Source organism: Chroicocephalus ridibundus, chromosome 8 (genome assembly GCF_963924245.1).
Source record: "Chroicocephalus ridibundus chromosome 8, bChrRid1.1, whole genome shotgun sequence".
Classification (NCBI taxonomy): Eukaryota; Metazoa; Chordata; class Aves; order Charadriiformes; family Laridae; genus Chroicocephalus; species Chroicocephalus ridibundus.
The window spans coordinates 52,638,986-52,651,881 of record NC_086291.1 but is presented as its reverse complement, the minus strand read 5'-3'; the positions used below and the strand labels follow the sequence as shown (position 1 = coordinate 52,651,881).

Genomic DNA, 12,896 nt, shown 5'->3' with positions numbered 1-12,896 from the left:
CCTCCCCGTTCGCAGCCCGGTGCCGGCCCCCGGCGCCCTGCAGCCTCCCGGGGGTCCCGGGCGCCGCACGCCCTGCAGTGGGGTCGCCCCGAGCGGGACCCCTTTGTCGCCCGCACTGTCCGGGCGCGGGGACTCGGGGCGGGGGCCACCGGGAGGGGGTCCCAGCCCGCTCCCCGGCGTGCTGTCGCTCCGTTTTAGACTTTCCCTCGGCGCAGAAGCGGGTGTGCGGGCACCCTCCCCGCAGCAAAAGCAGGGAGAAGCCCCCTGCGCGGTGGGTGCGGGCGACGGGAGCGGAGAGACGGCCCCGTCCCACCGGGCACCGCAGCCCGGGCTGCAGGCGGCGCGGTGCCCCCGGGAAGGAGGGCTTTGCGTGGCGGCACTGCCCTTAACCCCCGCACCGACCCCCGCACCGACCCCCCCCCGCCCCCGGGAGCCCAGCGCGGTACCGCTGCAGAGCCGGCTCCCCCGCTAGGGGGCGCTCAGCGCGGGCAGGGCGCGCAGGACGGGCAGCGCAGGCAGCGCGGGCAGCGCGGGCAGTGCGGGCAGGGCCGACACCTGCAGTACTGCCCCAGGCGGGGCTGGGGAAGCTCGTCCTGGGGACACGACCCGCAGCACAACGCCCTGCAGCCCCTGTGGGGCCATGAAAGGGGGCGGGGAGGGGGGCAGCCGGAGGAGGAGGAAGGATGCTGGCAGGGATGCAGGCAGCAGGGATGCAGGCAGCTCGCAGGGCGGGCAGGGTGCGTGATGCTGCTTCACATCGAGCGCCTGATCTTGTCGGGTGCTGAGTTGCTGGGTCTTACCGGAGCTGGAGGCAAGGGCCAGCCACCCCCAGCTCCCGGACGCAGCGTGCTCGGCTTAACCGGCACCTTCCTGCACACCTGGGCAGGAGAAACCCGGGGAAATGGGAGTGTTGCGGTGCTGAGGGATCTCTGCGGCATCAGTGAGTGCGAGACGGGGCCCAAGGGAAACTGTGAGGATCTATTAGGGAAGAAACTTAATGAAAGGTGATGCTCAAATAAGGTTCAGGATAGCAAAAGCCTCACCTTCAACACCGAGAGGGACCCCCAGGGACAGCCAGAACACACGAATTTGTGCGGTGTGTGTGCGTTCCATCAGCTCTGCTGAGCTTTTCGTCTCCCCCACGTGTGGTCTCACACTTGGATGTTAATTTAAAGCCTGTTTGAAGGTTTACGGAGGAATGGCGGACGTCTGTGGGGTGGGAGGGGGCAGCAGTTTAAGCAGCAGCCCCATCCCTGCCCGCAGGGAAACATCCTGCCCGGCAGCGGAGGCACAAGGACACTTTGGGGAGAGAAAGTGGGACAGTTTCCCATGTTTATTGATCTGTGTGCGCGACAGCGAAGAGGTTTAATAGCCGTTTGCAGAGCACAAATGGATCACCCCAAAATAACAAAAAGATCATTTAATTGAAGCGGTTGATGGAAAACAACAGGGGGAATAGGAAGCACCAACCTCTGGGGGACAGACAAATCGAATCTCTCGATTGGCGTTTATTGTTAACCATACAACTATTAATAGTGCCGGGAACAGGCAAAAATAGCCTGCTCAAAGCCTACTCTTAGGTTAACAGACTTCAGCAACGGAAAATCCATTTGCTCCCTCCAAAAGGCTCGTCGGCGACAGCACCGGCAGAGCACACCACGAGGCAGGTGTCACCGGGATCCTGTGGGCTCGGCTCAGGGGCGAGGGGTGCAACCGGAGACAGCCCGGGAGCAAGGAGAGGGACCCCGGGGGAGTGGAGGAAACCCGATGGCAGCTCCTGGGGAGAGGACGTGGGTGCTGCCTGAGCTATCCCGGAGCCCAGCTCCTAGCAGAGTGACGCAGAAACGAGGGAGAGGAGCATTACGAGGCATTAGGCTGAGCGTCCCCGTCCCCCCCCCCCACCAAGATCACCTAGAAACTCATCTCCTGATGGAAGCACATTTGCTGGGAGCCGGCTGCCAGTGACAGATGATAAAGGATTCACCTCGCTGCGAGGCAAAGCCTTCCCACGGTTATGACTCTGTTAAAAATCACCACCTATTTTTGACTTGACTGCAAATAGCCCGAGCCTTAAGCAGGGGCAGGTAAACCACCATTTTCCCCCACGGCCGCCGTACCGCCCGCGCGGCGTTTGACCCTGCCATTTGCGGGGTGTTTTTGCTCCTCGCCTGGTTTTGGAGGATACAGGCTTTTTCACGCAGCTGCTCAGTACAGCAAGAGCCTCAGGCAGGCGGCTGCGTGCGAAACCCAGCCACTGCAGACACCTTTAATGGAATCGAACATCTTCAGCACGGATCAATCCCTGGTTTCTTGCTATTTCTCTCCCTATTTGCACCCTCCCAGGTTTACCAGCCACCTGCCAAGCAACAAAACCCACCCTTGCGGCCGCGAGCAAGTGGCTGAGGAAAGGAAATTCCACGGAAGTCACACAAACATCCCAGCAACGGAACACGCGGCTCCCCAGGGTCCGGCTTGGACGAACTGTGCAAGCAGTGAAATAAAGCTCGCAGCAGCACCGGCCTCTGAAAAAATGTAGGAAGCAAAATGTACCGGGAGGCAGGAGCACGCATCGCGCCGCCCGGCCCGGGGACAGGCGAGCGGGGGGATACTCGGAAAAGAACAATTACATCGGAACATGACTTTGATTTCTGAGCGTGCTGCCGAGCCGGGAAGTATCATCACCCTGGGGCCAAGCCGGCCCCGGTTCCCAGCTGGGTCCTGCGGGTCCCAGCAGTGACAAACCGAGACTGGAACAGCCGTTTGTGCCTTTCCCGCCCCGGCACACACAGACCCCGCTGCCGGAGAGGAGCACATCCGACACGAGCTCCTTATCTTTGCCATTAAGATGCTTCACGTCCTACCAAGGGCTTGTCCCCTGCAGATCAGCACATGGAATTCCCTGGCTCCAGACAGAGCTTTGGAAGTACGCACATGGAGCCAAGCCTGCTCCCCAGCCCGGCTTTCCTGGCTCTCCAATTCCTGCTTTTCTCCCCCAGGGCAGGGACGTGTCCTTCAGCCAGGGACCCTCTCCCTGTTCGGTGTTACAGCATCCTGGCGTGCTGCTCGTTATCCCGCTCACGGATAACCAGCGTGGGCTGAGCGCTTCCCAGCAGCTGCTGGTGAACAGTGGGATTTTGTGGGACCCCAAATCCTGCCCTGGCTGCTCCCCTGGGACGGGAGAGGGAGCGAGGGGCCGGAGGAAGAGGGGAGCAGCTGGGAGGGAAGGGAAGGGAGGGTTTAGCTATAGCTCTTGCTCGTCCCCCTGGGGAAAGGCATCTGATTAAATCAAGATGCAGCATCCAGGGTTGCTATTCATTCCCTATATTATTAGCTTGTCTCATTTTATTAAATCTCCTTTAAGGCTTTTCAAAAGAAGCACGTAATTCACAACATATAATTTTTCCCAGATGAGATATGATGCAGAAGTGGGCTGCTCTGTCGCTGGGGACCGCGGTGGGGGGGGGGTGGCTTTATTTGTTTCCTTCCCCCACCCCCTACTTCTTTAGCAACACTTTTCATGTCTCGTGATTCCTTTTAGCATTTGGGATTTGACTAACAGAGAATTTGAAAGCCTGAGACATGTCTCAAATCCCCAATTCCTTGAGTCATCCAGGCGAGGGGCAGCGAGTGCTCCCTTGGAGACGCCATCCCCATGCCGGGCGCAACGCAGCCCCCGGAGCAGGCTCGTGCCATGGTCTCCGGACTTTCTGCATCTACTCTTCTCCCATCTTTGGAGTGTGCTTGCTGCGATACACTTGCCAAAAACCCACAGCAGGGGCTGAATGCCCGTATCGTGGTGCAAAGCTGGGGAAGTGGCGTCCTCCGGAGGATCGCTCGGTGCCACCGCTTTCCTTCCCGGCAACGCGAACACGTGTGGGATGGCCAAGGACATGGCGAGAGCTGGGGTTTTGGTGGCATCACTCCACAGGGGGCTTGGCTTTGTCACCTGGCCACGCTGGTGAAGGTGCCCCTCTCTCCCGCCATGGAAACACCTCCCTTCCGAATGCACCGGGGTTGGACTGGATGATCTCCAGAGGTCCCTTCAAACCCTACGATTCTATGATTCTATGACATTAACTCATCGTCGACAACCATGTGGCACAGCTGGGTCAAGAGCTCCGTAGAGAGCAGAACTGGGGTTCCCCGAGCCAGGGGCATCCCGGGAATCCTCTGCTCCCAGTTTCCATCCCATCTCATGCCACCCTCTCGCCCGTGGTTTGCCGGGAGGCAGCTGCATCCCGCCAGCATCCAGCATGGATAAAGGCGGTTGCATGTCCTGGATGTGTCCCCAGACTCCAGCACCTTCTGCTCCCTTCCAAAGAGCGTCAGCTTCCCCGGGATTAGAGAGAAATGTCACCTGTAACCGGAGATGGGCAGCGACGGGGCTTGGAATATAGGGCACGGGGGAGAGGGAGGCTCGGTGACCCCGGCGGACACATCGCTACAGATTTCAGGAGGGTTCCCATGGAAATAGCAACAGCTGCCGGGGGTTTCAGCACAACAATAAAAGCCCAGGAGGAGGCAGGGAGCCGGGAGCCGCCCGGGCAGCGACGGGATGGAGCTGGCAGAGGGATGCGCAGCCAGAGCTGAGGGCTCGGAGCCCGGAGGTGTTTCACGTCCAGGTCCCACATCTGCCCCCGTTGCTGCAGGGTCCGGAGGGGGCTGAGGCCGCCGCAGGGTTTGAGGCTGAGGGTTGGAGGATTTGGGGCTGGGGGGGGGTTAAGCTGGGCGAGGGCTGAGCCCCGCTCGGTGCCGGTGCCCAAATGGAGGACCCTGGAGGCTCCCGCGAATGCTCAGCCCTGGTGCGGCAGCAAAGCTCAACTAGGGACAGAGCCCGGCCCCGAATTCTCCTTCCCGGGGGGGCTCTGGCGGCTCTGCCTCCCTCCTGCGACCCTCATTCAGAAAGGAGCTGCCCTCGGTAAACAGTTCCCCCCCCCGACCCCGAAGAAAACGCAACATGGAAAAAGCAGCACATTCCTACGCCTATTTTGTTTTTGGAAATAAGATCCAAGGAGGATGCGGCGCAGCGTGGCCAGCTCACCGGGCTGTCCCGGGGCGGCTTTTTAAGTGTGCAAATTAAAGAAAACAGCCTCGTAACTTGTCCTCTGGTACATGGCGGGAGCTCCGTGCGTAAAGGCCCCCACGGTGGAGGGCGGAGGTGGGATGGAGTGGGATGGATGGTGTCTCCGTGCTGTCCCTGGCAGGGGAGATGCGAAGGGCAGGGGAATGGCGGGCACGGGGTGCTGCTGCTCTCCTGATACCGGGGGTCATTTTGAAGCATCCCCCAGGCACCAGGAGACGGGGGCTGCATCCATCCGCAGACGCCCCGGCAGGAGCCCGCCAGCGGTGCCCACGCGGCTCAACCCAGGCCCTGCCGAGGCGGGATGGATCCGGCTCCTGCCCCAGGCATTTGTTTGGGCTCCAACACTGGGGGTTTCCCACCTGGAAATAGCTTCCCACCAGGGCAGTCTGCCCGTTGTGCTTCGCTGTGACCATTTAAAGCCCAGACTGCTTTCCCTACGTAGCAGGGGTGGCAGAAATTGGTTTATTCCCCTGTAAAGATAAGTCCTGTCGCGTCACCCATCTGCCTTCTCTGGATTAAAGCAGCCCAAATCAAGCAGTCAGTGCCCAAACTGCCCCTGAAAGCCCCCGTACCGCCTGGATTCAAAGCTCAGATTTGCTTTTCCATCAAATCCCACTCGCTGGCAGACAAGCCGGCATCACCTGCCATCCCCTGCCCACCGAACAGCCGTGCGGAGGTTCGTCCTCCGTGTTGGGGCGGGTGCGGGAGCCCCGAGCTCCCCGTTTCCCTCCATCTTCCCAAATAGCGAAGGTGCAGACTCAGCAAGCCGGGCCTGGCAGGAGCCCAACGGGAATCGTGACTTCTCCATCGCTCCGCTGGTCCGACGCACGCAGCTTTGATCGCGCCGTGTGTTTATTCTCCGTTCGTGGCTAATCGTGTTTGTTTGCCATGTAAGGGCCGGCGGCCGTCCCTCCCCCGGGTGAAGGCAGTGCAGCTTCGCTGGGCGAAAGCAAACACGGGCGCGGGGTTATGAGTGGTCACAACAGAGGGCAGAGCCTTCGCGGATGTGTCCCCAGTTCTGGATGTCCCCACCATCAGGTTACCTTCAGGGAAAGGACCTCAGGATGTGGTCTCCATCTCCCGAGGTGTCCCCAGATGAAGCATCCCACGAGCGTGGAGCTGGCCCCGCATCGCGTGCCCATCACCGGGGCCGTTTGGGTTTGTACGGGTGAATTCCACCCCCCAAAAATATCTATCACACGCAATGTCAGGGAGGAGAGACACGTGTGGGGGAGCCACGCGAGCGGCCACATGGAGAAAACCCGGGGGGGCACTGCCACCCCCAGGGGCTGCGCGGCAGGACGGGGTGACCCGAGGCAGCGCGGCGCGATGGACTTGGTGACCCCGGCCGTCCCTGCCAGGCAGGAGTTGTGCTTTAACTAGTTTCTCCTTTCCCGGTGTTTGCTCCGGAGAAATGTCCCCAACATCAAGGGAGGCGTTATCGGCGGCATCTGCACACAGCCTCATGCGCAGCGTTTCCCAAGGCTGCAAACAACCCCCCCACCCCCCGCCAAGCTCAGACGGGCCCAGCAAGCCCCACGCTGGATTTTGAAGCCATGAAGTTCTGAAAACGGACCCATGACCACATTTCCAGGGACCCCACTGGATGCTCAACACATCCCCGAGAGCCGGAGGGATGCACCCACCCGTGCCGCCACAGTGCCGGCGCTGCAACCGTCTGGGCCTGGGGGTCTGACGGCGCAGGTCCCTCCTTGGGAAGCAGCAGGAGCCTCACATCCCAACCTGGAGACTGTGGGGTCCATCCCTGCTTCAATGCAGGATACGCTGGGGATGGGAAGAAACAGCTCCGACGGCACCAATGCTTCATGCTCAGCCTGATGGTTTCATCCCCACCCTCTGTAATCTCAGCTTCTTAGAAATATGAGGTAATTGGAGAGGAACCATGTTTTTTCTCCTTATAACCAGGAAGAGTCCCCTAATCACTCATTGTTAAATACTATAAAACAACACAAATAATGGTCTCTCTGTGTTTTCCTCCCCGCAGCACCAGTGAGTAGCGTGGCACCGCCGGGGACTGGCTCCAGCCAGGACCAACCGCCCCATCCCAGGGAGAAAGGTTGGCTTGGACCCCGCGAGATGGGCTTGAACATCACCTTCCTTCCTCGGTTTTGCTTTAGGGAACAGAGCGGAAGCCTCTGAAAGGTGAAAACTCCAGGTTTTCGGCGGTCAGAACCAGTTCTACGAACGCAGCGACGCGTTAATCCACACTGAATGCTGCAGGAAGAGCTACTGAAAACGGGGGTGTATCTGTCACAGCCCCAGAAAAAAACCCCAAAACCCCTGTGCAACGCGCAGCCGACACGGAGCAGCTGGGATTTGGGAAGGGTTGGGTTTGAGCTGGCGGATGAAGGGGGAAGGAATCCGTGAAGCCAGTCCTGGTACAGCACCAAACCCCCACGCTGTTGGGATGCTGAGGGCACGGGAGGGGAAATCGCTCCATCACCGGGGTTTATGGTGACAGAGACCCATTTTCGGGGTCCGATCCTGGCTGGGGATGGGAATGGTACAACTGGGGTCACCCCAGCCTCGCGGTGGGGACAGAGAAAGGCGTACATGGTCCCCAGACCGGGAATGAGACAGCACAAATACAGCCCTCGCTGCCTTCTCGTTAAGAGTAACCCTTCCCGAACAAGCACGTGCCTCTTCAGTAAATACTGATTTCACCGACCAACAAATCTCAATTTATTTACATCAGAGACTTTGAGCCAGGACTGGCAACTCTGACATAAATTGTCTGAATAATGCAATGTATCCTCTCCTTGCTGGTTGCTATGGGCACTGGGCTGTTTTAGCCTCCGTCTATAAACATTAACTGTGAAGGGGATGTGGAAACTTATCTAAAAATAAAATACTATGCCCAAATCTTTAAGAGGAAGGTCGTTGAGATGGTGATAAAAAAATATCCTTGTGTAATGGTTCTGAAGCGATGAAACACAAACAAGGCGTCCGTGAGCCCGGCTGAAGGAAAACAGAGGCTGGACTGAAAAGAAACCAACATTTTAATTCCTGCTGAGCAATGCCCGAAGGGTGAATTACAACATGCAAAAGCAAAAGGAAATCGGACCGTTTCGCGGAGGTGACACTGAGAAAAGGGAGGACCCTCTGAGGAGGGGACAACAACGCGATGCTGAGACGTGGCGCCGCATCCCGGTGCCTGCGCGGGGGCCGGCAGCAGCGCAGCTCCCTTCTCCAGCCCCGCTGCCGGGGGCTTTACATTGCGCTTTTTTTTTTTTTTTTTTTTTTTTTTGGTCATTTACAGCTTATTTCTCAAACTGTTCTGGGAATCTGTAAACACTGAGCCTGGGTCTGGAGCATCATCACCCCTGGGATCTTCCTGTTCAGGGCAGGATCCAGCACCGGGCTCTTTGGGACTCGCCGAGGCTGGTGGCAGTGGCGGAGGGGCAGATCCGTACCCGGCTGCTGCAGGCGGCACAAGGCAGAAGCAGCCTCTTCCCTCTCTCCCTCCCTCCCTCCCTCCCACCCACCGCCCCTGCAAGGCAGTGAAAAATAGCTGGAAGGCACTGGGTGGTGGGGAAGGCAGGCAGGACCCTCGCGTGGCCCCCGGGGAAAAGGAAGGGCTGGGCTGGGGTGGAGGGGACCAGGGCACCGACACGGCCAGGGATGGGGTATCTGCAGGGTGCGGATGGGAACCGACTCTTCCCCTTGGTCTTCTCCGTGCTGGGGTTTGCCCATGGGATGGCTTCCATCCATCCATCCATCCATCCATCCCCCTTGGGCAGTGGTTTCGGTTGTACATTCGACATCTACGTGCTTTTCAGTCACCTTTCTCGGAGCCTTTGCAAATAGCGCGGAGATGCTACAGGTGGGACACCGCGGCTCTGGATGGGGTGGTTTCCCTCTCCCAGAAAAGAGGGGCTTTGTTGTTGGGTTTAGAGCAGGTTTTGCTGTTGCCGAGTCCTTCCCCAGCCATGTTTGAACGCGTCGGGGGCTCCTGAGCCCTCTCTGTTGCTTCGCCCGAGCTTTAGTTTGCTTCCCATGGCTCTTCGGCAGCATCTTCAGATGATCTTCAGGACCAACCGAAGCCAGTGCTTCCCTGAGCTCAGAGCTCACTTCCAAAAGGCCCTCGGTGTCTCCATCTTGCCCTCCAGTCCAGGGCTAGAGCTGGGTTGCTTTTTTCCCCTGCAGATCTCAAATAATCCATGTGGGACAAGAGGTCAGGAGGTCCCGCACCATGTGGCTCCTGGGAGAGCATCGCCTTCGTGGCAGGAGCTGCAGGGACCCGGCAATGGGGACAGAGACCTGGGGACAGGGACCTCCAGCTGCCACGGGCTGCAGCGAGGAGGTGCCACCATGCTCGGGCTGTTCCTCTGATCGCTTCTAATACTGCAGGGTGCTCAGTTGGCTCATTAAGGGTTGCTGGGCTAATTAGTAGGATACATCTCAGTAGGAAAACAGGCAAATCGGACAGCGCGGGGACCCGGAGAGGCACGCTGTGCCGAGGTATCCAACACTGCTTTGCAAAAGGCAAAGAGAGAAGAGTCTGTTAGGGCCCCCACCGGTGCTACGGCATCTTTGCTGGGGCGGAGGCTACTGGGCTGCCCAAAATTCAGCAGTGCCATGTGCGTGTCCAGCCTCTCCGACTGCCAGCAGGCAGACACACCGGGGGCTTCCAGGGGGGAATTTAACGCCATGGAAAGGAGCCTGGGCAGGAACTTATGCTTTTGTAGAAACCTTTGGCCCCAAAAAGCTGAATTTTTGGGGTGAGACAATGCAAGTCCGTGCGTAGAACACTCCCGGCTCAGGCACAGAGCAGCCTGGAGCAGGGACGCCCGATTTCCCTGCGGGGTGGTGGAGCACACATGCCCTCTTGCACCATCCCTGCTGCTCGCTGGAGCAACCGCCACGGCCAATAGCTGCTTTTACCTGCCTGATTTCGACTAAGCCTGGAGCCTTGAAGCTCCCCAGCAATTTTCCCCTGCACTGACTCTCAAGTATATAATCAAAACAATTTGGGGGCTGCTGGTCGGGTGCCAAGAGGCGGACACAACCACCGCTGTGTAAAGCCTTTCCGCCTGGGTTTTTGCAAAGGTTTGAAGCTCAAATCCCTTGAGAAGCGCAGGAAGGGCTCTGGAGGAACCGGGGAGGGCAGGGGAGCACCGGGAGGGCGGGTGGTGGCTCCCGTCCCCATCTAATGCGCTCGTAGGTGGGGGAGCCCGGCAAAGCAGCCCCTCTCGCTGAATCGCCGATCAGCAAACATACCTGTTGCTACTTGTTCTTCGCTCCCTTCTGTTTCTGCTGATATATTTCCTCTGTGAAAGGCCTGTGGTTGGGAGGATGGGAATTCGGGCAGAGACACAAGAGAGGGGCAAAAGAAGAAGAATTAAAATCAAGACTACTGTGTGCTCTCCTTTGGGCCCAGAAACACTGCCCTTCACAGGCTGGCACAGCCTGGCTATTCGTGTGCCATGGCAATCCTCGGCTCTGTCTCTCTGGACCATGGAGCAGCTCCAAGCAGCTCCCACCCGGGACCATCCCTGCACCGAGCGGGACGAGGCTCAGCACACGCTTGGATTCCCCCCGCGTGCAGACGGGCCTCGGCTCTCCTGTATCTCCTCCTCCCTTGCAAAGACAAAAGGCCTTTCACTGCCGAAGTACAACCGCTGCTTCTGGGAATAATTCTGGGCCGCTCTGTCCTGCGCTGCCGGGCTATCGTGGTACAAAATATCAGGGAAACCCATCCACGGAACTACAAAATGCAAGCTCTTCTTGCAGGGTCTCTTCAGATGACACAATGAGTCCTCTCACTGCCTTCCTTAGTGTTCTTGTACAGACAGAATCAGGGACCCGAAAGAAAAGAAGATCTCATTTTGATAAAAATAAACGCATAAATGTTCCTAGAACTCAGCAAATAGTTTCAGAGAGGAATCTGCCCATTATCAAAACAATTGAAAAACAATCCTCTGTTTTCCTTCTTCCCCGCTGAATTAATTGGAAAAAAACATCTCTACTTCTGCAGTTCCCCGAAACCTCGGGAGTTAAGGCTGGGAGAAATAATTAGAAGCGCTCCAATTTTGCGAAGCTACTCACCCCTCATACAGCATCGCGATTGTGTAGGAAATTGCCACTACAGCTGTCAGCAGAAGGCCAGCTGGGCTTGCGTGCCTGTTTTGAAAGAGAAGGAAAAGATCAGGTAAGTACATGGGCTTATGCAAGACCCGGTTTAGAAAGCGAAATGAGACGCCGGGCTCCATGAGAGCACTCTCTTGTTCATTAAACAGAAGCGAACAAAAGGGTTTGGTTTTTTTTTTTTTTTTTTGTACTTAATGTTAACTGTCTTAGACAGATGTTACTTGGCAAAGTCTCTTCCCCAGCCTACTTCAGCGACTTCTTTCAAGTCTGATCCCTGCACGTCTCTGCTAAGAGAGCTTCTGCTTTGATGCTAAGTCCTGAGATTATAAGGCTGTTTAATAGCTGAGCAGCTGCTTACGTAGCGCTGTGGCTCCCAGCCAGCGCTATAAGGGAAATGCCTGATGTGCACAGCAAGACGGGCCACCCAGGGTGCAGGAGACACCTGGCAGACGGAGCAGCGTATGGTACCGTATACATCGCAACAGCGTCTGAGCCATGGCAGGGCTGGGGATGGAAAGGGATGGGAAGGGTCATGCCTGCCCTTTCTGGGGCGGGTGCTGCGCCGGGGCTGGGGGCATGGGCGCTCAGTTCACATTTAAACCCATCTCCAGATGTTTTAGGAACTCGTCCTTTCACCCGCCCGAGGCCCAGCTGAACGCTGTCCTTCAGCAAGAGGTGACCAGGCACAGCACGGGGACCGGTGGCACTCGCCTCACCGCACTGTGGTTATGGGCAGAGGGGCTCGAGGGCTACGGATGCAACAGGAACGGCCGCTCCTTTTAGCACCGAGGCAGAAGAATTGGGACAAAAAGATCCTCATCACCTCCCGCTCTAAAGAGAAATGTCAACATCGGTTGCAAACCTGCACTGCCCATGTGGGGACACCTCTCTGATGCTTGGCCTGAAACTGGCTGAGGCAGATGCCAGCGAAGGCTTTGGTAAGGCGCCAGGATTTCAGTCGGTGGGTTACAGTCCCCAAACCAGGTGCTGAGACCATCCCGTGGTGCGCAAACCCCTCTGGGTGAGAGCGGCCACAGCGTCGGCCATTCCCCGTTCGCTATCCCAGCACCCACGAGGTCCTGGCCCCATCTCCCCAGTGAGGAGCGTGGCTGTCCCTGGCTCACCACAGGCACCAGCTCCCCCAAAACACCTTTTCTTGCACCCTCTGCCTCCAGCTAATGGCTGCAAGTGTTGCCCTTAATCAGGACGCTGCTGATTGCCTTTAATTGCTGGTCACAGCTTAGCTCTGAGGGGGGCAAGCGTTGGCTGTCAGCAAAAAAACCCCACTACTTAGCCGGTCCTTGGTGAGGATAATCATCCCACAAACCTTGTGCAAGGGGACTAGTCCTGTCGGGAAAACACGCCTTTGGAGAGACAGAACTACCTAAACCTTGTACTGGACCCGCTGCCAGGTGCTGCCTGGCCACATCAGTTCCTGGAGAGACGCACACAAATCTTCACCTTTTCCCTGTTTTCCATTTTGTAATAAGTTTTTTCCCTCATTAGGAAGCATCAGGCAACTTCTTCCTCTCCCAACCCCCTGCTATTACATGCTTAGTCATGTCTCCTCCTTGATTTGTATCAGAGAGAACAAATTTGCATGATTGTTTGTTGACAGCAAGACCTCTAATTGCATCATTTGGCTGCAGCTCCAGCTCTGATTTACACAGCCTGTTGCCATGAGTTAAAACACTTCCCTACC

The 12,896-nt window shown here is 57.6% G+C and overlaps 1 protein-coding gene across 4 annotated transcripts in view; it reads right to left on the bottom strand.

The window, feature by feature from the left end:
* Positions 1 to 8,085: 8,085 nt before the first annotated feature.
* Positions 8,086 to 12,896, bottom strand: part of PEMT (phosphatidylethanolamine N-methyltransferase) — a 44,338-nt gene continuing 39,527 nt past the window's right edge. For all 4 annotated transcript variants that reach the window (XM_063343476.1, XM_063343478.1, XM_063343475.1 and 1 more), the window contains 3 exons: positions 11,153 to 11,227; positions 10,325 to 10,385; positions 8,086 to 9,575 (listed from right to left, as the gene is read on the bottom strand). In XM_063343476.1, coding sequence (XP_063199546.1) covers positions 10,331 to 10,385; positions 11,153 to 11,227 — 130 coding nt within the window. In that variant the 3' untranslated portion in view covers positions 8,086 to 9,575; positions 10,325 to 10,330. The remainder of the gene's footprint in view (positions 9,576 to 10,324; positions 10,386 to 11,152; positions 11,228 to 12,896) is intronic.